This window comes from Hemicordylus capensis, chromosome 5 (assembly GCF_027244095.1).
Source record: "Hemicordylus capensis ecotype Gifberg chromosome 5, rHemCap1.1.pri, whole genome shotgun sequence".
NCBI classification, from domain to species: Eukaryota; Metazoa; Chordata; class Lepidosauria; order Squamata; family Cordylidae; genus Hemicordylus; species Hemicordylus capensis.
Window position 1 is genome coordinate 45,492,830 of NC_069661.1, and position 22,267 is coordinate 45,515,096.

General features: G+C 41.5%; 1 protein-coding gene across 2 annotated transcripts in view; it reads right to left on the reverse strand.

Annotated features, from left to right (window-relative positions):
• Positions 1-864: 864 nt before the first annotated feature.
• Positions 865-22,267, reverse strand: part of BBS7 (Bardet-Biedl syndrome 7) — a 57,090-nt gene continuing 35,687 nt past the window's right edge. Inside the window, exons 10-19 of one of the 2 annotated variants that reach the window (XM_053256038.1) lie at positions 18,141-18,243; positions 16,835-17,027; positions 12,459-12,533; positions 10,931-10,996; positions 6,377-6,516; positions 5,652-5,816; positions 5,067-5,176; positions 4,118-4,221; positions 2,249-2,372; positions 865-1,518 (exon numbers count right to left, since the gene is read on the reverse strand). In XM_053256038.1, the coding sequence (XP_053112013.1) occupies positions 1,424-1,518; positions 2,249-2,372; positions 4,118-4,221; positions 5,067-5,176; positions 5,652-5,816; positions 6,377-6,516; positions 10,931-10,996; positions 12,459-12,533; positions 16,835-17,027; positions 18,141-18,243 (1,175 nt within the window). In that variant the 3' untranslated portion in view covers positions 865-1,423. Of the gene's footprint in view, positions 1,561-2,248; positions 2,373-4,117; positions 4,222-5,066; positions 5,177-5,651; positions 5,817-6,376; positions 6,517-10,930; positions 10,997-12,458; positions 12,534-16,834; positions 17,028-18,140; positions 18,244-22,267 lie in introns of both variants that reach the window. The other variant, XM_053256037.1, reaches the window with a different exon arrangement.

Genomic DNA, 22,267 nt, shown 5'->3' on the forward strand with positions numbered 1-22,267 from the left:
TGTTCATGATTTATTTATGGAAGCTCTCCTATCAGCGAGGAGAGCTGCCAGGGTTAACTGCGGGGGAGGGTTGACCTTCCCTTCCCCCGCAGATGATCTGAAGGGGTTACCTGCGTGGGCGGAGCGGCAGTGCAGACAAGCGGCGGCTCTCCTGCCATCCGCCCATACCTTGCCTGGCAGCTCCAGGGGTCTGGCAAAGGAAAGCACCACTATGAGGTGCCCCCCACCCCAAGTGCATGGTGCATTCCTGGGGTACCCCCTTCCCTGAGTGTGTCCACCGTGGCTGCAAGCAGCCGTGGCAGACACATAATCAGAAAAACAGGGTTAGCGCCGCGGAGCATGCACTCTGATAACCTTATTTAAGGGGGGGGGGGCATTTAAGCAGGCTTGCCGCTGGGAGCCATGCGGCTCCTGTTGGCTGGGCTCCCTTAGCCCAGTTTCGGCTGGTCACGAGAATTGCCTCATGGAGTTATTGTTTTATTTCCCATTATATTTCCACCACTCTTCCAACTAGCCCACATCTGTCCAAAGCAGTAAATTATACAGTTGCTACTACTTTGGACAGCATGCAACACACATGATCATTAAAGTGTTCATTTTTGTTGCAGGGATATTACATTTCCTTATCATAAGAAACCCTATTTTTTTTATCTTAGAAAACCTTCTTCCGAGTAGTTCATCTCTTACAGCTGCACCTACAATGTAAATTGTGTACACAGTTATATGACACAATTACCTGTTGTAATATGAATGGTGCTGAGCAATACAATTCTGTCCTTCCCAGAATGCCATCTTTTTTTAAACTTTTATAACTTTTTAAAATGCTTGTTACATCAAATCCAATATAATTTGGAGACTTACACACACTCTTTAAAAATTGTTTATTAAAATTTATGAATTAGAATAATTAAACAAATTATAGTTGCTGTAAGTTACATTTTTCTTTTCTATATACATCATTATCTATAATACACAAAATATACAGTACTGTAACACTCAGTATACAGAGAGTATTGGACACAATTTCATATGGCTCCAGAGTCCAAGCTTCCTAATTTTCACATTACATGGTTAAAATAATTAAAATCTAGGTATAGTTTATTTAAGTGCTAATAAATGGGGAATGCTTTCCCATTTTCTAATCTTTGGAATATACATACTTGATCTGGCTGCACATTTTGCTAATTATTTCAACCACCATTCAGAGCAAAAAAAAATCTTATATATGATTTATAGATGGTATATTCTTGAATTTTTAAATCAGCCATTTTTTAAACAATGCTTAATAAAACACAAGCCTCTGTGTCAAATTCATAAAATGATACAGTAACATTTAAATGATGTAAAAATGAAATTCCAATTGTTTTGATTTGCATCCACTACTTTTTATTTAGAGAGACTTCATTGTTTCAATTCTTGCAGCTTAGGCAGCACTATCAAAAAAGGCAAGCAATGTATTTTGATCGTAGCTTCCCAAAATTTCCAGGAGGAGAGGAACTTTGGTTTTCACATTAGTACCTTTGAATTTAAATTTATCTATGAATAGATCTGTAATCATACCTGAAGATAAAAATATTGTAAAACAAATTATTGTGATTAACACACACACACACACACACACATATATATATCAGGGGGGGAAACACTTTGGTACAAGACTACAATTATTTTAGCAAGTCTTTGTGTCAATGGGAGAGATAAAACTTTAAAGTGGTTTGCATCACTTACAAGGTTTAATTTGTTGAGATTTGTCAAAAATCTTAGCAAAAACAAGAGCAATGTGGTACAACTGAAATCAAAGACACTTTGATCAACCACATACATTTTATGCCTCCAGCACAGGCAAAATTATGTTGGGAAGGGTAATAAAATTAGTATCACACCTAAACACTGCAATTAGCAATACAGACACCACCACCCCCATCCCAAGCTTATGTGCTCTTGGATACGTCTGGGCTTCTGCCTTCATTCTGAGAGACTGCAGATCAGTACATCGAAAGGAATGCACAACAACTCACTACTGAAAGGCAAAGCACTGCATTTGAGGGCAACCACGTGCACATTAAGACTTCTTCATGGAAGCCTCTATGTTTCAGCGTTCCTGTCTCCTGTCCAAGAAGCTGAAATCTCTCCCTTCATGAGTAAATGGTAGGAAGACAGAATAGGAGTGACACCTCTTTTTAAAAGAACTCATCCCAAAGAAAAGCAATACCAGAGAAAAGCTGGAAAATTGTGTTAATGAACCAACCGTAAAGTCTTTCAAGGGATGCAGGTTGTTTCTCATGCTCTTGGAGCAGCTGCTCTGCCTCCTCTAAAATGCTGCGATATTCTGGAATCAGGAAGTCCATATTTCCTTCATGAGCCTGTAATTCCTTAAATGGATGTTAATTTTATTAACTCTTATTCAAATACACTTTAAAAAAGCTTAAAGAAACATGAATCCAATAGGAGGCAGGGCAAAGACAGATAAGATCTTATTGAGATATGATTTGCACTATCTTTTAGGTAATTGCAACCTTTTGCTAAGAGCCTCCATGACTGACAAGAGACTGAAGAGGATTATCACCAGGGTTGTTTTCCACATCCACAAAGTCAAAACCAGCCCTCACAAAAAGCATTCTCTGCAGTTTCATATCACTGATATCTGCATGTTATTAGCAGCATTATTTGCAATAATTCTGTGCAGAAAAACTGCACTATTGACTTTATAGTTTTAAAGTTATCAAAAAGATGATAGATTTCCACTGCCCACACAACATACACATTGATTTTTACTGCCTTACAAAGGTAAACCAATTTTAAAAGTTTCTGTAGCAGTTCAAGCAGTAGTTGGGAAATGCCAAAACTAGCACCAAAGAATTTTGCACCGTGTTGCAGAAACCTCTTCAGTATTGAGGTAGAGAAATCCTTTGGATACTGAGGAATTACTTATTCCATGGCAAATAATTGTTTTTAAAGTTTCTTTAAATTGTTTGCTTTTAAATAAGCAAAGGAGTAGACATTTTCCAGGTATCTCCCATATGGCTCTTTTGAAAGAAAAACAATAGTGTCGTATTCCTGTCAGCACTATCCCATCAATCAAATACATTTTCTTTCTTTTGTTTTGTGTTTCTCTTTAATTCCTTTAGGAATTAAAGAGACTGAACCCCAAACTGCTCATTGCTGTAATTAAGACAAGAAATAATAGGTTTCACCCTTTAAACACTCACACCCTGGTGAATCTTTCCCTTCCGTACCACATTATGTTTGTATAGTTATTAAGCTACAGATATTACATTGAGGTAAATCACCTAATGGCGCAGCAGGGAAATGACTTGATTAGCAAGCCAGTTTGCTGGTTCAAATCCCCACTGGTATGTATTCCAGACTATGGGAAACACCTATATCGGGCAGCAGCAATACAGGAAGGTGCTTAAAGGCATCATCTCATACTGCACGGGAAGAGGCAATAGTAAACCCCTCCTGTATTCTACCAAAGACAACCACAGGGCTCTGTGGGCGCCAGGAGTCGACACCAACTTCACGGCACACTTTACCTTTACTTTAATATCATGGTAGTGTTAAAGGGGATGTTATTTTCATTGCTCTTCAGAAATTGTACACAGCCTCTGATCTTATGCACGTTTAAGTAAGACACAACTTCTATCATTCAATGGCGCTTGCTTCCAAGTACAATTGGAAGCATAGCAAATATGATTTCAGCATTAAGGTGTTTTTGGAGTTTAACATATTTGTTTACATTACATCTGAGAATCAAAGCCCCTTTCAGCTTTCTAAAAATTATTGGATTCACATATAATCATTCCAAGTTTACTCAATTTTTAGTTTAGGGTATATTTTGGAAGGCTTACTGTAGGAAGAAAGTGCATTCTATGGCACTTTTACATCTATGGCTGTTATTCAGTCACCTTCTGCAGAATATATCCATGATGCACAAATTCATCCCAAATTAACCCTAGCTGTATATGTTATCCCAGTATCAAGGTTTGTAATATACCAATCTTACAGCATTTCCAGTGGCACACTTAAAACTTTGAAACATAAACAAGTCTCAAGAAGAACTACCACAGAATCCCTCCTCAATACTTGTATATTTTGCCACCTACCCTTAACTTACTTTTAAAGCATCTATTAATTCTACTTTCTTAGCTAGCATCAGCTGGTATTCTAATTTTGGGTGAATTAGCTTCAAGGTGTGATTCACAGATACTTCATTTATATCTAGAATAAGATCACAAGAAAGCAATTCAAAACTTTTAGCACATTTATATATACAAACTAAATTTATATTTGATACAACTTTTCTATTTGAAAATACACGCTATACAATTATAAACAATATGATAAAACAATGTAAAAGACAGTACAAAGATGCAGTAAAAAGACACAGCAGCACAGATACAGCAGTAACACCACAGCAGACCAGTAGCTGGCGAACACATGCCTGAATGTGTTTAATGAACTCTTTCATTAACTCTTTAATGAAAGGCTACCATGGAGGCTTATCAAGTCTCAGTAAGGAAGGAATTCTACAACCTAGGGAAGGAATTCTACAACCAACACTGAGAAGGTCCTATCCTAACTGCCAACTGAACCCCTGACATTGGTGGGACATAGAGCAACTTGGAAAAGCTCCATGGGCCAACAATGAACAGATGCAATGGTGGTGGGGAAAACCTCTGCTGCCATCACTGTAATAGAGTAGGTTCCAAAATGAGCTATAGTTCATGCATATTCATTGCAAGTTTACCTCCAACATTGCCCCAGCCACTATCGTGCCTGCTTTACTGCACCAAGGTTTCTCAACAACCAGGGAGCTAAATGAGTTCTGTCCAACTGTAGAGGGCATTTAGGTGTGATTGTGTTAATTGCCTGAATCACGTCCCCATTCCAGAGACCATCAAAGGTACTGACAGAGCCACCGATTCCAGCAACAGGAAAATCCCCCAAAACTGTCCGGATCCATCAGCCTTTGCGGATGGACCATCTTAACAGGTCCCCCACTCCTACAGAGGCTAAAAGAAGCCAAGAATTTTCCAGAGAGGAGGAGAAGACAAAGTCCTTACCACATGATATATTGAGGTTGATTTTCCTTTTAGTGGCTTCTTTAGAGAGCACATCTTTCAGAATGGATATCGTGGATATATTGTCAGATCTGAAGTATCCCTCCCCTTTCCTATACAAAGAATATTAGATACAGCAAATTAGAACAACATGTGTGCCTTTTACTTCTTCAAGTTTTAAACTCCCATCATTCATATGAACATATGCAATCACATCTCCCTCATTCCTGCTCATGCGTTTACACAAAAAATACCCTGGCAGAGATGTATTTGGAAGACTGCATGTAAAAGTATGAATTCCAAACAGTACAACTAATAAACTTATTCAAGGCTCTCTCTGGGAGTTTGTAATTTGACTTTAACTAACCCTCTTTCCCAATCTTATCTGCAGTCCCATCATGTTGGAGAAGTCTCAGAACATCCTCATTCCAATACCCTTTCCATAAAGTACGTTTTGTTAAAACCAACAGGACTTTTCCCCCATTAAGAACTACCTTTGCTAAACTTAACTGGGATCTACATTTCAGCATTTTATTTACTACCTTTCAAACAAAACCAGCATGCTTCAGCTATTGTGCTTCATTTTACCGGTAAGTACATTCAAGCTGTGTATCCAAAAAGGTGTTTTGAAAGTAGAAGCTGACACTCTCTCCCACCGGTGTCTTTTCAGGAACTTCAGGCAAGCAAAACACAACCCAGGAATGAACTTCAGCAAAGCTGAACTGGCCTTTGAGAGTTAATGTATTCATGGGCCTGAACAGAAAAAGAATATTAGTTACTAGGAGACTAATGTATATCTAAATATATTCAAAGATCTGAAGTTATAACATATTAACAGTTCATTCCCTCTTACTTCAGTGAAGCAACAGAGTTCCACACACTCGTGCTTGCCAATCTGCACAAGCGGACACAACCCCATTAATCAAAACTTATTTGAGATACAATTTCATTTTTTGCCCAGAAAGACAAGGCAGAAGAGGGAAAGACCACGAGGGCCACAAGAAAATAGTAGCTTATCTAATCCATAGCAACTATCATATCAAAGTACTACTTAACTTGGAATTTCCAACTTTGTACTTTTTTGTAAGTTGTTTTGTGGTGGTTAAATTTTAGCAGAAAGATATTTTCCTTTTAGTGAAGTGCGATATAAGCCATCCAAAGAGACAACTTCCAGAAGTGCCAACACAAACTCCCATTGTTTTCACTACATATGCTGCAGGTGAGCTCCTACCTAAATCAGCTTCAAGTCAGCACTGACCTGCAGTAACCTAGTCCAAGCTTACACTAAAATTGCCAGTTGTTCTGGAAAATACCTGTTACGATCAATATAATGCGTTCTTTGATGTAGGGAAAGTGGCTTAATCTGATACTGCTGAACTTGACAGGTTTTTGGTTGAACTCTTGGAGTTACATATGCTTGTAGTATCCCATACCGACCTTCAATTGACAGAATCTGTCCAGGAAAGAGGTGTGTGTGTGAATTTATTGTCATTTTAGTTGAAAATCTCAATATTCAAAATCTCCAGTTCTGCCTGTGATGGTGAACATATCAAACCAGTAAGACACAAATCTTAAAATTTTGAAAACATATAATAATACTGTATAGAAACCACTCCCGCCACAAATTTGTAATTTATATTAAAATTAAATGCAAGAGGTTTTATACAGTCTGATAAGTAGTCAAGGATTTTTATACAACTACCTACTGTTTAGTGCCATGATAATATACAATACACAGCCTGGAAATTAAGGATGAAAGGATCCACTGAGAAGTTGAATTGAAAAACTGCCTTGTCAAACTTTGCATCTACTTTGAACTGTTGACAAGCTAACATTTAGAGAACATGTACAAATAATTCAGGATTGAGACCTTTCTGCATATAGAACTGAGCTGCCAGAAACAGGGAATTTTACAGCACTTGCCAGCCTCTTGCACACTGTTAACAACTGAACTTATTTTGCCCACTCCCAGAAGCCTCCCTGGTTGCAACTGCAACTGCAGCCTTGGAGATTACACCTTTGCTGTGCTCAGGAGCTGCTCTGAAAAGTGAGCTCCCAGTCTATGTTATACATGGGGATAAGTCACTTACTTGGCAGTGGACTGGTAGCTCCCAGATCTGGCTACAAGCCCCACAAATTGGAAAGGGGATTAGATTCACACTCCCTCTTTCTACAAGGGGGCCCCAGCTAAGCAAACAGCAGAACTAGCTACTGCAAGTGTCTGGCATTCAAGATCATAAACTCCCCTCTTCCTGTTAGCAAAGCAATTAGGCCAGGAAGGGAAGGCAGATAAGACAAGTGCAACAGCAGACTCCATTACAATAGGGATGAGTCAGTGACGTAACTTTGAAGAGGTGCCCATCAAAACTTTTGATAGAATTATTGGGAGAGTGAGTCCCAGCACAGGATACTCTTGACACACCTGCATCATACTCTAGTTTTCATTACAGTCAGCCTGTAATACAGCAGGGGTTTCACACACCTTTTCAACCAGGAAGGGAAATCAGACACAATGCATTCCTAAAGAGCCTGTATTCAACAGAGTACAGACAACTCCCCTATTCAACAAAGCATGACAACAGCAAGGTGCCCCCAAGGCACATTTTGGGATAGAAGTATTCCTAACCCCATGACTCAATGTGCTTCCTTGTGTATTAGCTACGCCCACTGGGAGCAAGCCAACACATGCTCCACCCTACCCTGGTGGTAGGGAGGAGCTCCACCAGAGCTGCGGACAAGCCCAGTGAGGTTTTTCCCTGGAGGAGGATGCCAGACTACCTGGAAACCCCCAGAGGACACCCCAGACAACGTGCCACCTGCTTCCCTGGCTTGGGCTCTACCCTGGACTCTGTCCAGGTTCACATACACATGGAACCGAAGGATGACCTGCATACACTGGCAATGCCTTGCAGCTTGTCATTAATTCAGATGGAAACTTGTTTTCTTATAGCTCTTTTGACCTGCATGTATGTAACCTCACACTTCGGGAATGTGGTCTGTAGTGTATCTGCATGCTAAACTAACCACGCCAGCACAACAACCAAGAACACCACAAACTCCCGCTGACAGCACCCCTGGAGAATACCCAGCACCCTTGGACCTGGAGAGGAACATCTGCAGTCGAGGACCTACTCCTAGAGGCTGCAATTGACAGAAGAAGACTGGCATGGCCCTGCTGGCCACACGCAAGGTCAGGCCGGGATCTGACCCGCTCTTGGACCTTTTGGACATTCCTCTCACTGACCTCTTTTAACTGGACTCTACCCAAACCCATAGGAACTCGTGTACAGTGGTATGTTATCTCTGCTATTGCAATCGTGCCTTCTGTTGTAAGTGTCCATATTTTATCTGGAAATGTTATTCAATGCTGCATTGCTTTTGTAAATCAAATGCTAAACATTCTCTAATAAAAGTCAATACACCTGGCACTCCCACTGCAAAACATTGCAGTGTTCGCTTGTGCCTCTCATTCAGGACCCCATCAGACTGCAACAAGAACTCCAGCAGACCACCTTGGTGTTCCCTTCACTGGGGCCACCTGAGCTGAAATCACTATCTGCCTGGCCAATTCGCTGCCCTCACACTGAGGCTTAGCTTATTTATTTATTTATTTATTTCTTACATTTATATCCCACTCTTCCTCCAAGGAGCCCAGAGCGGTGTACTACATACTTAAGTTTCTCCTCACAACAACCCTGTGAAGTAGGTTAGGCTGGGAGAGAAGTGATTGGCCCAGAGTCACCCAGAACTGAGGTGTTGACCAATCATGGCTGAATGGGGATTTGAACTCGGGTCTCCTCGGTCCTAGGCCAGCACTCTAACGACTACACCACGCTGGCTCTTATTGTGCCTGATTTGAGATCCATCCCCCTGCTGATCTATCCAGCTGGCCTCACGCTGGAACTTTCCTTGTGAGCAACCCCAATAACTCCTTCAACTCTCCTGCTTTCCACTTCACCTCCCTGGGTGGACGTTAGTCTCCAGCTGCCCGATTCGGATCTTCGTGAAGACAGGTGATATAGCCTCTTGCCTGGCTCCTTCAGGGCTGAATCTATCCCTTTCTCTTATTTCTGAAACCTTGCCCCTCTATCTTAAAGTAACTCTCTCTAGCCCATCTGGGAATTTACACACAATCTGGAACTTTAAGCTAAATGTGCCTTATAATGGTCTGGTTTTTAAACATATTTGTATTGCTTTTACGTTAGGACCACCTAGTAACTTAGTCTATTTCTCTTATTACTTCTCTGTCAATAAACTCCTTTTTGTTAATTAAAACCTCTCTTTCAAGCTGATTTTCTTGAGTTCATACGCTTGCACAAATTAAGGCTGATTGGAACTGTCTCCCCTTTTGAGCTAAATTCCCCACATTCACCAGAACTGGGGTGTCAACCAATCATCCCCGAGGCATTTCCATCAACAACATATAGTGGGGACACTCCACATATTTCTTCAAATGGATTGTTACTCAGTGAATTAAGGTTCTAGAAAAGGAGCTCTGTTCAGTGGCCAAAATCCCCAATACTATTAATAAAGGTTGCCATTTATGTAGATTATATAGATTCTTTGTATTAAACAAAATATTTGGACCATCTATATACTCAATCCCATATATTAACATTTGCAATCTCTCACCTGCTCCAAGGCAGATATAACATTTTGGGATTTTGTAAATGTCTGGAACTATGTTCTAATAAATCTTTCAACGGATCTTATTAAAGTGTTTAACATGAAATAAGTTTTCCCTTAAAATGTAATGGATTCTGTTCTCACTCCATTTCAGCTGGTTTTCATCATGATTGTGCTAAAAACATATTCTGGACACTTCTTTCTGGTGCCATCACAGTACCATCCTTTGCTGGGAAAGTGATGGACTGGAGGCCTTTTTTCTTGACCCAAGACACATCCAGTCCCACATCCTGTTTCACACAGTGGCCCACCAGATGCCTCTTAGAAGCCCACAGGCACAGGCCACATAATTTGAGGGGATGTTTGGGCAAACAGCCATAATGGGTGACTCAACATCAGCAACTGACATTTAGCTAATAGCAAAGAACCCATTATTTGAAGACTGGAAGATCAGGAACATAGGAAGTTGCCATATACTGAGTCAGACCATTGGTCTATCTAGCTCAATATTGTCTTCACAGACTAGCAGCGGCTTCTCCAAGGTTGCAGGCAGGAATCGCTCTCTCAGCCCTGTCTTGGAGAAGCCTGGGAGAGAACTTGGAACCTTCTGCTCTTCCCAGAGCAGCTCCATCCCTTGAGGGGAAGATCTTACAGTGCTGCTTACACTTCTAGTCTCCCATTCATATGCAACCAGGGCGGACCCTGCTTAGCTTAAGGGGACAAGTCATGCTTGCTACCACCAGACCAGCTCTCCTCTCCTAGATTAACCATGATAAAATGGGTGTACTTACAAAAGTAATCTGAGACACTATGCACTGAAAAGAGGATTAATTTTTATCATTCTTTCAGTACAACTTAGTTATAAAAACACAAGAACAATACTATCTCTTTCAGTAGACTTGTTCCAGCATTTAAATACTTCCATTATATAGTCAATTGCCTAGTGACTTTTAAGACAATAAATAATGGTAAACCACTTGGCTCTGTGTTATTACAATCTTTCACATATTTGAAAACTGAGACATAATTTCATGAATCAGGAGAACCAAAGTAAGGTCAATTTTCTCTTCTAGATTAAAATAAAAAGACCTTCAATCTATTCTCACGAATGCTGTTTCCCAGGACCTTTATTGTTACTGCTGCCCTCTGAAGTAACCTAAGTTTAGACAATCAACAGCTTCAATGAGCAAGTTAGAATTAAAACACATTTTAAAACCATATTAAGTACTAATAAACTTTACCTTAAGCTCCAGCCTTGTAGTGTTTGCCTGACATCGATATGTAGCAAGGAGGAAGTTGCCATTTGGCTATGGAATGTTGACAATTAGAAACAGTGAGTTCAGAAACAGGAACATCAACTTAGATTTCATTTTGTTCACAACCAAAGCAGTTAGGTCATTTTAGTAACACGAGTTTTCTACAAATATCAACAGGATGTTTTTGAAACTTTTAGCTGAAACCTCAAAAGAAAACTAGAATACCTTTTCTAGACATTTTTTTTACAAACACAAATTCCCCACGTTTATTCAGCCTAAAGCTGAAAAGATAGTTATGCTAATTGTTATAAAGTTGGTATCACACATGCCATAAACTACATTGACATTAGCCAAAGTGTTAAAAGAAGACCCTTTAGTGAAGTGAAGAAACTAGAGAAGAAACAATTTTAAAAATCTTAAAACTATAATGTAATATAGTAAATGTCACTAGATCGAAAATATCACAAAAAAGCACAAAAATTAAAAGCACAAAAATTAGAATTATTAACATCTTTTAAAGATTGAAATTATATAAAATCCTAATCCCCTGTATCAGTTTGAAATCAATGGCATTTGGTTCCACGTAAGCATGCTGAAGACTGTTCTTCTAGTCAGTTGGCAGATTTTTCAGTAAAGGTTCTGCTCAGTAACAAAACATTACAGTACAGGGAGCTCTTCTCTGTTACATCTCCAGCAAAGTAAGATTTTATTTTCATTATACTCTTCCTTGTCCTACAAAGTTCTAAAGAAAAAACTAACCCAATAAGACTGCTCTCCTTAGGATTAACTGTGGCACCATTTTCTTTCTTTAAAATGCCTATTGCTCCCATCAGATCTGCTTAGCTCCAGCAGTCACAATGTATCTTCAGATTACAAGCTTCAAATTAACCCTTGGTTTTAATACTTAGTAGCCTTAAAAAGTAGGAGTGTGCACGGACCGGTCTGGAGCCATGCAAAAGGCCTCCGGACTGGTCCAGAATTTGGCTGGTCCGGCGGTCCAGCACTTGGGGGGGTGTGGCTTTAAGAGCGGGGGGGTAATACTTACCCGACCCCGCCGCTCTTCCCCCTCCGGTGCTGGACTTGGTTAAAACATTTAACCGTCATTGACGTATGCGCCATGTAATACGTCATTAACGTATGCAGTGTGCGCACCGCCAACGGCGGCGACGGGCACGCCCACCGCCAGCTTCTACTTCTTGGAACTTTGGGAGCTCTTTCAGCCGTTTCAGGCAACGACGGGGGCAGGGGCAGCAGGGAGGAACTCTGCAGCCCCAAAAATGTTTTAACCAAGTCCAGCACCGGAGGGGGAAGAGCAGCGGGGGCGGGTAAGTACTACCCCCCCACTCTTAAAGCCACACTCCCCCAAGTGCCGGAACACGCCTCCGTGGTTCCATGCACATCCCTATTAAAAAGCTTTATCCAGTAAATGCTATTGGAGTATATGCAATGGAACAAAATTGATCTTAGCATAGGATCTTGGGGTTATTTGAAAAAGGTTTCAGATTTTAAATACCTCAGATTCACAGTCAACAATGCTAACAACTGCTGAATTTTTGTCCACATCCTTTAGGTCTATTGGAACATCACACTATGGAGACAAACAGATAACAAGGAAGATGAGCATGAGGGTATTTTAAGAACACCTTCTCTCTTTAGATAAATAATGTTGCCTGAGAATCTTATAGTAAAAAAAGACACTAGATCTCTGATTAAGTATACTAAGCAACAGTTTAGTTACCCTACATAACCCAACAGTAATACACACAATAAAAAGGAAAAGATGTATATTATATAGGAACATACCAAGAAGTGGCAAAAAGGAAATAGGTTACAACCAACACAAGCCATAACACATATTATTGGCAAATCCTTGGTACAAGCATAACTGAGTGCAGAATTTCAGCCTAATAGTTGCATAAATATATGTCAATGTAAACAAATGTTAAGCCCTATTCACTTGTTATGTCCAACACCTTCACAGTCTTTGTAAACTATATACAGGTACAGACCTGCACACAGGTACAGTTATTCACATTCTGTTGAGCACAGGTACAGCAGTACGCTTCCTATCTGCACCATGCATTTGAGGAACTTGTATCCAGGTTCACTTAAAATGAATGCAGGTGCAGTCATTCACACAAAAACATGTACATGTGTGCAGACATCTGAATGCAGGTATGGCATAATGTCTGAATAGAGCTTTATAGTGATGCAGGATAGCAGCCAAAGGGTAAGAAAGTTAGGTGCATATGAATCTCACTTACATCAAGAGATGTCAATCATTTGACTATGGACTTAAATTCCAGTGGCTGACATCCTTCCTAACAAAGCAGACGTTTGCAGGGATGCATCTAGAGCCAGCATGCAACTTCCCCAGTCCTCTTGCGCTCACACTATTATGCCAGAGCGCAAATACTTCCAAGCACTGCTCACGCTCCAGAAGTGCTCTGTGAGAGCAGAAACATTGCTGAGGGTCAGTGACATGTTTCTGCTCTTACAGAGAGCTTCTGGGGTGCAGCTAACATGCCAAAATACTAGCCCTCTTGCACAATAGGGAGAGCGCAGGAAGATCTGGGTAGCTTTGCGAGGGCTTCAGCTGCAGCCCCACAGACCCTACTATCGAGCATGCTTTATTAGTGAGGATGTCAGTCACTATTTTAGTGAGATTAGGTGTGCTCAGCTTCCTTCAGACTGCACCCACAGTACGTCCTTCAGCATTATTAATATGTCCTTCCGCATTATTGCACCTATAGCCTCAGTATGTCCTCACTACATCCTTGAGCATCAAGAGAAGGGAGTGATTAAGTGACCCATCTTTTCCAGAAACAATTATTCATTCTGCACAAATGCAAGATTCAAAGTGTCATTACATTATTATTATTTGTATGTAGTGGAATAAACAGGTTGCTCACCTGTAACTATTGATCTGGAAGTAATCCGTTGTAGTCATAAGAATGGGTTCTGCGCCTGTGCGAGACCATTTGGGCAGAATTGACTAGCTCCTTGAAATGCTTAGCCCCGCCCCTGCATGTGGTACATTTCCTTGGTTTGGGCAGGCTAGCGTTTCTCCTCAGTTCCTGAAGGACCGACATTTGGATTCAATCATCGTATAGATTCAGTTCAGTTTGAAAAGGTGAGTGGCACTTTTTACTCTTGTAAACATGTTTCGACACTTCGCATACTGCAGCGAGGCCGGTAGAAGGGTCTTATGACTGCAACAGATCACTTCCAGATCAATAGTTAGAGGTGAGCAACCTGTTTATCTGGATTGTGATCCTTTGCACTCATAAAAATGGGTGACTAACAAGCTGTCAGTCTGGAGGTGGGTGTAGTATGCTACGTAGGACCCTTTTAAGCACACCCCTCCCGAAGTTGGCCTGAGCTGCAGTGTTTAACAACAGTATGCTCAAAAGACCAAGTTACTACAGTACAGATGTCCTTGAGCTTAATGCCAGCCATATGGGCGGCAGAGGTAGCATAAGCCCTGGCAGAGTGAGCCCGTATGGTCTTTGGGGCTCCACCTTTTGATGTCTGTAGGCCAGGAAAATGAGTTCTACAATCCAGTGGGATAGCCTTTGTCTAGAAATCTGGCAGCCTTTCACTTTGCCTTTGTAACCCACAAAAAGTTGTTTTGCGTTCCTATAGGGCCTGGTCAGCTGCAAGTAGAACAGAAGCATGCACCTCACATCCAAAGAATGCAGGGAACATTCCAGAGCCATTGTTGGATTCCAGAAGAAGGGAAGTAAGATGATGCCGCTATTTATATGGAAGTCTGTAACCACTTTAGACCTAAACTCAGGGTCCAGGCAAAGTACTACCCTGTCCTCATGAAATTTAGTATAGGGCATAGCAATGCGAAGGGCATTTAGTTCGCTGACCCACTAAGCTAACGTTATGGCTAACAAAAAAGGCTGTTTTTAGTATCACAAGTTTAAGAAGGGCCGTTGCCATGAGCTCAGAAGGAGGCTCCATTAGAGCAGACAGGATAAGCTCCATTGTTCAGTAGGACATCAGATAGGCGGGTAGAGGTTGTTCAGACCTTTTAGAAATCTCTTGGGAGTCAGCATGCAAGAAAACTGTCTTTCCGTCCCATCCAGGATGACAAGCAGACATAGCAGTCAGACGAACTTTGATGGAAATGTTGACCAGCTTCTGCTGCTTCAGGTTCATGAGGTATAACAAGACTTAGCGAGAAGCAGCAGAATGAGGCAGAAAACCGTGCTTCTGTTCATACCACCTAAATCGCTTCCACTTGCTGTTGTGGTTGATGCAAGTAGATTTCTTCCTGTTGTTGAGGAGGATGTCACTCAAAAGCCTATCCTCCAGGCAGTCAAGTTGAGAGTTTTCAGGTCAGCAAGAACAAGCGAGTACAAAGACAGAGCCCAATGACCAAGAAGTGAGCAAGCAATTGTGTCCTCTGGAGCTAAGGCAGGAAGTAGAACTGGAGGGATCCGCCCACATGCAAGGGGTTAAGGATCTTCAAGTATTTCTACTTCCTGCCTTCTAAAGCATGTGGAGGGATGTAATCCCACGTTGGGTGACCTCCTACACCAGCCAAGAATTGAGAGTTTTCAGGTCAGGATGGCGAAGCCTTCCGCCCTCATGTGTTAGAAGATCCTCACGTTGAGGCAGACATCTGTGACGACCTTTCGACAGTCTGAGTGCCTGTGGAAACCATGGCTGTCGGGGCCACCAGGGAACAATCACAATATACAATCTGCAGACTCCTGTAGGATTATCGCCAGAACTCTGTTCAACAGGGGGTGAGGAGGAAAGATGTATAGCAACCTTTGAGTTATGTTCCTCCCCCAAATAAAGTAGGCAAAGATGAATTTGGCATTGCAGCGGAGACAACGTTTAAAGGCCTTTTTCTTATCCATGAGTTGCGGAATGTGGGTAGTGGAACATTTCCTTTCTTTACTCAGGTCAGTTAATGAATAAACTGGCTGAACTAGTTTTAACCAGCTCTTAGCAGCCTTCTGTCACTTAGCTCAGGAATGACTCCTATCAGCAATGCTCAGAGAAGCTGCCTTGGAATAATTAAAAATCCTTAACTTTCCAAAATCCAGAAAGAAAGAAAAGAAATTCCGGAAGCCAAAAGCCCTGGCTTTATTCCCTTGAACTCACCAAACTCCTGATGAGAATCAAGCCCCCCTGCAATCCTGTTTTTCAAAGATCTATAGTAATCCGGCTGTAGCAAACTCCATTGCTGCATATCTTTTGCACTCCCAGCACAAACTTACTTTCTTCCTCCCAGAATTCCCCCCTGCAGGTCTCATGTCCCGCTCACCTGGTGGACTGACAGGCTGGTGACCTCCAGGGCTCGACCTGTCAGTCAGGATAGGGGTTCACTTCCTGTTAACCCTTCAGAGGGAGGAGAGACTAGTCACTCACCATAGTTAGAGGAAATAACAAGAATACATAGTCAAGAGTCCGTTCCGAGTCTTAGCCGAGTAAAGCCGTGATAAAAATGGAAATGTCGAGAAAAAGAATAGTCTGGTCCGGTCTGAGTCAGAGGATAAAGTAATAATTGAACTAATTTCTATTTTGTTTCCACAGAAACTGATCCAATCCGAGGAGCTCACTGCCTGAGGTGCTGACACAATGGCGGTCAGAAAGGAACCGAGGAGAAACACTAGCCTGCCCAAACTAAGGAAGTGCACCATGTGCAAGGGGCAGGGCTAAGAGCTTCGAGGAGCTAGTCAATTCTGCCTGTATGGTCCTGTGCAGGTGCATAACCCATTCTTAAGAGTGAAACAGATCACGATCCAGATCATCCAGTTTTAAGATAAATGTATCCTTGCGGGGAGGCGGGGAGCGCTAACCCAGGCTCATGGATTTTTAAGAAATAAACATTTTTAAGTACCCACGCCTACTACAAACGCTCACCTGTAGCAAGACAGTATCAATAGCTGTCTGGACCTCCAGGACAAGGCTGTAGCTGGCATCATCTCTGTTTAACGTAAACTTATCATTCACACTGAATGTTGGTACTGCTGAAACAGCAGTGCTAGATCGAGAGAATAGCTGGTACTTTTCACGCTCTTGAAGAACCTTGATCTGTAATTGTTCTAATTCATTCCTTTGGCAAACAAGAGAATGGCAAACAATAAAACAGTATGTGAACCTTTAATCAAAGTTACCCTAGATAAGAAGTTTGTGCCTGATAAAAAATTTAGATTCTCTTTTCCATTTAGATGGAATAAAAATGCAATAAAGTTATCAGAAATAAAGGCAACGTTGTTGGGTTCACATTTCTTATTAGCAAAATTTTAATCCTAAAAGGCACACACACAATACTGCACAAAAAGTTTAAAATAGTGGAATGACATTCTTTGAATTACAGATATATCCCTTTTCTAGTTTTTCTAATACTAGACAAGGGAGGCAGGATGGGACAATTGCCCCTCCAGACACATTAGATCTATTTTGCAATACAATTCTTAAAGAGGCAGAAGGAATCCATTGTAGTAGGGAAATGTATGAAACAAGATTAAAACAGTGAATCACAGCATATCTCCCACATCTTTAACAGGGAGGAGAGCAGGTCCATACCTGCTCCTCCGCTGCTCGCCACTTCCTGTTTTGGTGGCACTCCCCCCAGCTATCATCACAAGCCAGTGGCTTTTCCCCAGCTGCCCTAGTGCAACACTGGCACACACATGGTCTCCATGCATGTGTGTCGGATATTAGCATGGTTAGCTGGTTGCTGACCACGCAAATGGCTACCATGCATGTGTGGCCATGTGCGTGCTGGCACAGTGCAAGGGCAGCTGGTGAAGCGCAATGATAGCTGTGGGGATCACCTCTGAAACAGGAAGTGGAGGAGGTATGGACCCGCTCTCCTCCCTGTTAAAGGTGCGGGGGATGTGCTGCGATTCATTATTCAAATTGCAATTCGTGCACATCTCTACATTGTAGTACATTAGAACAGCAGCAATTTCTCACTAGAAAGAAAAGACCTTCAGGGGAGTTTACAGAGAGCCAAATGATGCAGCTAAATGCATAACAGAATGGATCATTGTATTATCGCAAAATATTCTGATGGGCAATTTGTAAGCTGACCAACAAGTGGCCAAGCAACTAGTTATGACACAGCTAGGTGCTTAGATCCAAGTGTTCAGAATGTGTGCCAAGAAATGGCAAAGATTATTATAGTTATTCCCATCTTGCATCTTAAGAAAAATTATGTTACCTTAAGGATAAAATCTTGTTCTGCATTTCATGACTCATCTTTAGTTCATCCCCTGATCCGCATTCTCTATCAAGAGGCTCCGTAGTAAGTCCTGCCACCCACCCTAAACGGCACATATGAAAAATTATGAAAATACTCTAGAAAGTAATTTGTAAAACTTATCCTAAAACAACGAATTAGGAAAATATCCCAGACAGATATGGACCCACAGCAAAATGTTGCATTATATCCTTGGTATGCATGTATTACTTGAGCCTCTAGCTGAAAAAACAGAAGTTAGCAACAAAGACAGGGTTCCCTGCTCTAACTTGGGTCTTACTACATGTGCAATTTTTCCCCTGGTTTTGGGGGGCTTTTTGGTGGCGAGGAGGGTGCATTGGTGCTCAGTTCTACCTCTTTTTCATCCCGCTGTCATTCAAGCGTTATTGTTAAAAAACAGGGCTTTCCAGCTTTGTGCAACTGCTACAGAGTAGGCTAAGGCCCGTTCTTTTATTACGACTTATTGTGATTATCTGAACTCTAAACTGTTCTCATAGAGCTGGGCACTTGTATCATTTCCTTATTCTTTTTCTATGTAAATCACTTTGAGAACTTATTTTGTTGAAAAGCAGTATATCAATAATAGTAGTAGTTGTTGCTGTTCTGAGGAAATTCCCTCAAAACATGCCCACCTGCACCTGGGAGATTAACTATGTCTAATTCCTTCCCTTTCAGAACAGAAGCGTTACCTGACTTGTAAGAGAGCCACAAAGTTTCTGCATTTTATTCTATGGTATTAGACAACTTTACAGAAACAAGCTGAGAAACTTCTCATTCTTTTTGCTGAAGACTTCCTTCCCCCACTCCTTGCCACTGAGTTTTAAGTGTCTGAGCTCACAGACATTCTGTACCACTGACTAATATGGGAGCACTTTTGAGGGATTTTGGCCCCCTTGAGTGTTTTCTTCTTCTTTAGATTCTTGCAAAACCAAATTATCTGTGGGTCACCCCAAGTCCATCTGTATTTCCCTGGAGACACTTGAGTTCTCCATCCATAAGGACCATAACGTTCCTAACTCTTTCAGAAATGATATATAGTATAGCAGAAGTTATTATTAGGGTAATTGGTTCCAACATGGAAGCCAAGTTTAAACCCTCAATCAGCCATGAAGCTCATAGTTTTGAGCGAGTCATTAACTTTCAACATAACCTGATCTCAAGGGTTCTTGGGACCTTCACTCAAAGGGATCCACTGTCAGGGACTCTGGGGATTGAACTAGGAACCTCCGGGTCTGAAGCTGGACTAACCAGAAGTAGAAAGGGTGTGTAAAATCAGGCCCAGCAACTGTCAGGTATATGGTATCTGGATTAGGGAGGGTTTCTGCTTACTGCCAACTCCACTAGCCTCCACATGTCGGATAACATGTTCTCCACATCTGGATTCAGATACAGCTGCCCATGGCCCTGGCCTACCTCAGACAATCCCAAATGGCTTTGGGTTGCATATGTTTGGGATCAGCTTCAGCAAATCCAATTTTCGTAAGTCACGCAACACCCATTCCCAACTCACCCTGATCTCCTGCCAATCTGTGCTTGCCAAAGTGGGAACCACTAGCCAAGCACAGGTGCTGCTTCGTGAATTTCTTTCACCACTGCTTCCCACAATTCCAGTTTAACACAGAAGTGCTATAATGTATAAGCACTCATGGAGAAATGCTCTTCAGTTTTGCCACATTCTGTTAGAATTGCACAGCCTAAGAAACAGAAGGTGTTTTGCTGCATCCTGCACTGAAAGGAAGCTAACACAGGAGCACAGGGAAGGGATCCGACAGCATTTAAACTTGTCAGTCCTCTAGCAAATTAAACAGTTTGTGTTTATCAACATGACTGATTCAGATTGCTTTTAGGTCAGGTCTAGGTCACAAATATAGAATCTAAGACCATCATCAATTAAAATATTTCAAAACAATCAACCAGCATGTTGTGGTACTTAGAGTACTGTACCCCATAAAGCCATGAGTTCATTGGGTGACTCTGGTCAGTTACTTCTCTCGCAGCCTAACCTACCTCACAGGTTTGTTGTGAGGATAAACACAGCCATGTACACCATGCTCTGGGCTCCTTGGAGGAAGAGCAGAATATAAATATAAATTAATTAATTGTTGCATTTATATACTGTAGGGATGTGTGGAATGTTCCATGCTCAAAATGGGCCGTTTCAAGTGTTCTAAGCTCAGAACAGAACACCCTTCAAATGAAGGGCCTGTTCTGAGCTCAGAACAGAATGGCCCGTTTCGAGTCACCTGATTTCACAGGATTCATAGAAGAATTAGAGAAGAGCTGTGCCATTTTTCTAATAAAAGAAAGATTGCTGCATTTATTATCTTCACCCTCTGAATATCAGAATTATTTTATCTCTTGTTATATGTACAATGATCAATCCATATTTATCACCGTTGGTTATGGGAATTCAGCTACAGGTAGTTTTGTATGAGATGGATTATTTAGATGCATGTCAGTCTCATTTTCAACCTAGTTATACTGTAGGACTGAAGCTGCCTTGGCAGATTACCTATGCTGGGAACAGGAGCTCATGAGGGGTGTGTTTCTGTGGGTATGCTGGACCTCTCATTGTGTTTCAGTACCACCAGTTTCTGGACCACCTTATAGGGTTGTTCCTGGCTGATGGTTCTGTACTGGTTTAGGACCTACATCTCAGAAGGTCAAGCTGGGGAAATCTATTAATTATTTTTCAAATTTGTAGACCGCCCCAAACTTCCATCTCTGGGTGGTTTACAACATCAAACAAATGTTGTTTGGGTCAATGAAGGTCAAAGTCAATGAAGACCTTGAAATCTTTTTAAAGATTCCACAGTCCAGTTAAAAAAATTGGGTGAAAAAATAAGTCCTTGGAACTTTTAAAAAGTTGTCAGAGATGGGGAGGCTCTTATTTCAGCAGGGAGCGCATCCCAGAGTCTCAGGGCAGCAACAGAGAAGGCCCATCCCTGCGTAGCCACCAGATGTGCTGGTGGTAACTGCAGACGAACATATTCAGATAATGGGGCTCATGGCGAAGAAAATGTTTTCTTAAATAACCAGGTCCTGAGCTGTTTAGGACTTTATAGGTTATAACCAGTACCTTGTATTTTGCCTAGAAACTTATTGGTAGCTAGTGTAGCTCTTTTAGTATAGGAGTAATATGGTCTCTTTGAGATGACCCAGAGACCAACCTGGCTACTGTTCAACTCCTTGACTACTTACCTATGGAGTTCCACAAAAAAAGCAAAAAAGAAGACAAAGTCTCACAGTGCTGTGGAAACTTTTATTAGCCCAATGTGTTTCAGCCAAGGCCTTCTTCAGGGGTAAAATTTGTAGTATTACAAGAGGACCTTTGCCTTCTTACACCAAGCTTGGTGTAAGAAGGCAAAGGTCCACTGCAAAAAGGTCTCTTTGAAACACTACAAATTTTGCCCCTGAAAAAGGCCTCGGCTGAAACGTGTTGGGCTAATAAAAGTTTTCACAGCAATGTGAAACTTTGTCTCCTTTTTCGCTTTTCTGTTTGGGTGCTTCCTGTTTTTTTCATCTGCTATGGGGTCCCACAGCACGTCCCCATGCTATTAAACATTTAACTAAAACTGCTTCTGTCAGGACATTTGGCTTGGGATGTCACCAATAAGTAGATGATGCCCAAGTCTCAGTTTTACCTGATCCCAAAGAGGAAACCCTTAACTGGGGTTTGGAGGTGGGCACTGAATGAAAGTGGGTTAATAAACTGAAGCTTAACCCACACAAACTTAGTCAGTTGATAGTCAGTAAAAAAGCTGATCTGAGTTTGCGTATTCAACCTGTTTTAGATGGCATAGCATTCCCTCTAAAGGTCAGGTTTACAGATTGGGTGTATTCCTAGACCAACTTTGCTCCTGGAAGCCCACATCTCAGCTGTGACCAAGAATGCTTTCACACAGCTTTGGTTTGTACACCAGCTGTGGTCCTTTACGAGTGAATATAGAGCTGGTATCCATGACACATACTTGCATCACATTCTGACTTGATTACTGCAACATACGTGGTGCTGCCTTTGAACACTGTTTGGAAGCTGAATATTGCTGCCAGGCTGCTTGTGGAGCATATTTCTCCAATTTTGTTTA